At 33.5% G+C, this 3,990-nt stretch overlaps 1 protein-coding gene across 1 annotated transcript; it reads right to left on the bottom strand.

Moving 5' to 3' along the window:
- Positions 1 to 2,020: 2,020 nt before the first annotated feature.
- LOC112453910 lies at positions 2,021 to 3,756 on the bottom strand. Its single transcript, XM_025014935.1, has 2 exons — positions 3,544 to 3,756; positions 2,021 to 3,325 (listed from the first exon to the last, which is right to left on the bottom strand). The coding sequence occupies exons 1-2, from the start codon at positions 3,557 to 3,559 to the stop codon at positions 3,021 to 3,023; spliced, it is 321 nt and encodes a 106-aa protein (XP_024870703.1). The 5' UTR covers positions 3,560 to 3,756; the 3' UTR covers positions 2,021 to 3,020.
- Positions 3,757 to 3,990: the final 234 nt, after the last annotated feature.

Below are 3,990 nucleotides of genomic sequence, written 5' to 3'. Positions count from 1 at the left end.
AACTCTCTCAATTGTTTAAATTATTTGATATATATACACAAGATCTTTGAAAATTTTATTTTTAAAGTTTAAAAAATTGCAAAAATAATATCATTCGATGGAATTCCATTGCAATTTGTAAATACGCTTACCTAATAATCCAAGTTTAATCCAAGGTTACCACTGGTAGCACAACACTACCATAATGCCACGTTCGTTTCCTTATTGTTATACTCGATTATCGCGATCGCGATTACTTTAACGTGAAACTTAGGAAAAGCGACTGGATTTTGAACCTCGACGTAAGATGTTTGCTAGGCAAATCTCTAACTCCGTCTAGTGTCGGTCGGGGTTGGAGAAGCTTTATATAGCTCACCCCTTGAGGCCCTAAGCGTGCTTCTTAGGAAAAGTAGTGGGGAAACTATACAACCTGTTGGTTAAATGTCACGTGCCCATTCTATCATAGGCAATTTCCAAAACGTTTGAAATAACACACGATAACGCTTACGAAGGGGCATTTTCCCAGTCTTATTGCAATATGATTTATTTTATTTCCTAATATTTTCTTATATCTTTAACACATATATTTATTTTGCAAAACCTAAAAATTTATATACTGAAAGAAAAGATTCCCTTCTGTCTTTGCTAGAGACAAATAAGTGTGTGCCGTTTTCTTATTTTCTTTTTTATATAAATTATAAATATATAATATAATATAATAGATTATAATTAAAAAATCTAGTACCGCACACTTATGTTGTCCGCATGATTTGCTGCGTATACTATACCATGAAATATTAATGCGCGCAGAGGATTATCGATATTATATTTGGAAATCGATTAGATGATGCAACATGTTTATCAGAAACAATTGATTCAAGATGATAGCGACGAATAATTGAAAGAAAATACTTCGAGAGAGACACGCATGAAAGTTTATAATTAACTTCAAATTCAAATTAAATATCATGTCTAAGAAAAGAAAAAAATATATTATCTAAAAATATTAAATCTTTATAACTTGCTAAATAAAAATAAATTAATGTCATCTCCAGCGTGGAATTCACCGCAAAGTTGTTGAACACGGGCAACAGGACCCGGGGCACGTTCAGTCGCGGTCTTCACGGCGCACCGCCGTGGTACGCCGTGGAATCGGAGATCGACGCGGTGACCGCGGCGTGGAACGTGCACGCGACGAGGACGACGAGCAGCATGGCTCTCCAAAGTGTCGTAGACCCGACATATTGTCGCACGTGTTGGTGGTGTGTATTCGCGCGATTTCGAACCCCCCAATTCCTTCCGAACTGTTTCAAACGTATATTAAAGAATATTATGTATCTTATGTATATTTTGATTAATCGCTATGGCTAATGGAAACTAACGCATAAATTAAGCTTTTCAAGATATTAGCGTTTCTGAACATCGTATATCTGAACATCTAGATCTGAAGATAAGTATTCTTATCTAATATCTTTCCGTTCTTCTTCCCGAATTTCACATAAGAGTAGCGAGAGTTCACTATTATTTATATATCGTATATGACATCAGCTCTCTCCGATAAAATTAGTAAGAGTTTTTCTAAATCTATCTGTATCCATTTTAAGCTTGACGTTTTGTTACAAAGTATTTCCGCAAAATATCGATACATTCAAATGTATTGGAATCGACACACATTTAAAAATATAAACATCCAGTTAAGAAGAAAGCTACCAGAGCTAAGGGAGCTTACGCAATATTTATTAAATTGAATTAGATTATTAGAAATACGTGGTTTGCCAAGGCGAAGAATTGTACAAACAAAATTCACACGAATAATGTTATTAGTCAACTAAGTTCCAGTCCTGACCGTTTAACGGCGTTTTGCTTAATTTCATCGTATTTCATATACGGTCGTATCTCACTTATTTATTGTAGAACTTATATTACTTATATTACTTATATTTTTTTAAATATAAGTAAAAGTATATATTTTCTACCAGAGCTTGAAACAATATTCAGTTTTAATAAAATACGTAATTCGAGATATTTAATATATGCAATTTTCTCATGTTTTTGTTTGTCATGTGCATATGTAAATATTGTTTAAAATAACATTATAAAAATTTACATAGAATTAGCACATGTAGTACGCAAAAATAATGTTGCAAAATGATATAAAGTACAAGATGAAGATTCTTATTATTCTGAAACTAACATGATTTATGACCAAAAGGATTTCTGCTTGTCAACGTGATTGATGACCTGACGGATTAACTTTGTGTATTTTACGCAAAAATTATCAAACTTGACAAATAGGGTCGGCAGTGCTCAAAGGAAACTTTCAAAAGAAATTTTGAAACTTTTTCCCAAGGGAGCTATGAAAACGTAATTTCATTATAGTTTTTCGTGAAAAAATAGTTTTGTTTCGTAATATCAAGTCCATTTTTCATAGGATCTATTTTTCATACTTCTTTTGCATTTTATGGATCGTAAATCGTCACATCAGAAATTGATCCCTTTTACAACACGTCAATGTCAGAATATTTCAGAATATATTAAGAGAGAAGTAAATCACAGATCACAATTAAGAAAAAATGAATTAGATAAAAAATAAAAAATTCTCGCATTTTGAAACATATTCTATCTAATACTAATTAGATCAACAAGAATAACTACTTAAGAGACAGTTTCCAACATTAATAATAAACAGTAAATTGAACCGAACAAAAATCAATAAAAGTTTTAAATTGATAGCACATATTCACATATCTCTCTCGTTGCGAGAAACAATCGCAGTTTCGTATTATAAAGTTAATGGTTTTAACACATCTATATATCGTTGATCTTTTATCCGCGATTCTCATTAATGTTAAAAAAAGAGGATTGATAGACAAATAAGAAAATGATAAATAAAAATCCTCAGCGAAGGAATACAGTTATTCTCAATACGACGACGGCGACGTCTCATTATGTCGATGTCTTGCGATCACGCCAAATTTAGTCGTCCATTCTAGGCTCCAGTCGAAGCTTGTCATTCTTATAAAGGCACCCCCGCGTTCAATTCACCGCACCGCCTCCTTTCTTATGTATACAAATTTTTGCTCTTTTGGCTGCATAACCCACATTTCTATGGTGCCCGTGAAACGGCCGCAACCCGTTATTTGCGATTTTTCCCGTGATCGCCGGTCCCGGCGACGGATGAATGCGCTCACCATTTGCATCTGTCGCACGCTCACAGGCGTATAGGCAAACGTAACGGTATCGGATGGACGCCGCATATCCACCCCATCGCTTTCCTCGAAACGTCTGGGTCGTGAATAGCCAGATGCACCGTTGACGTCGTTGATAGTTTTCTCAGGATATCTCGCTGAAATGGACATCATACTTTCTTAGATCTTTTAATGCTTACGATGCTATCGCTAGCAAATAAATTGCGTCTATAAAAATACTTCAGCAATCTATGATGCATTAGATTTAGGCATTTTTATTCTTAATACTTTCAAGAGAGGATCCGATAATTCTCGAATATAATAATGTACGTTGTATTGTATACTATATACTATACGTCGTATGTTATATTGTTACCAAATACAAATTCCATAAGATAACTGCGTGCTTCAGTCACGTAATGTTTACGTGATCCGTCGTTATCACTCGTTCATGGGCTGATCGACGCAATCGTGGCTCGCGATGTTGACTCATTTCTGATCCATTGTTGACTTTCTAATTAATCTGTAATATTAATTGACAGAAATAAATGACAGATCAAAATTTCAACCCAATATTCACATTTTTTAATTTGCATTCTATTTATCTTTTTAATCGAAGTTTTAAAATATAAATATTAATAAAAATTTACGTTGACACAAAAGATTTGTCAAATTTCTAATTCGTATTCATATGATCAAAATTAAATAAGAGACTTATATTACTTATATATCACATGTAGAGCGAGAAAAATTATACAATAAAAATTATATCTCTTTGTGCTTCGCGAACATTCAACGTTGAAAGAACTATCTACAGTTTTCG

Source organism: Temnothorax curvispinosus, unplaced genomic scaffold, assembly GCF_003070985.1.
Source record: "Temnothorax curvispinosus isolate PA1 unplaced genomic scaffold, ASM307098v1 QBEX01004764.1, whole genome shotgun sequence".
NCBI lineage: Eukaryota > Metazoa > Arthropoda > Insecta > Hymenoptera > Formicidae > Temnothorax > Temnothorax curvispinosus.
The sequence above is the reverse complement of the archived record's forward strand: the minus strand, read 5'-3'. Positions and strand labels throughout refer to the sequence as shown.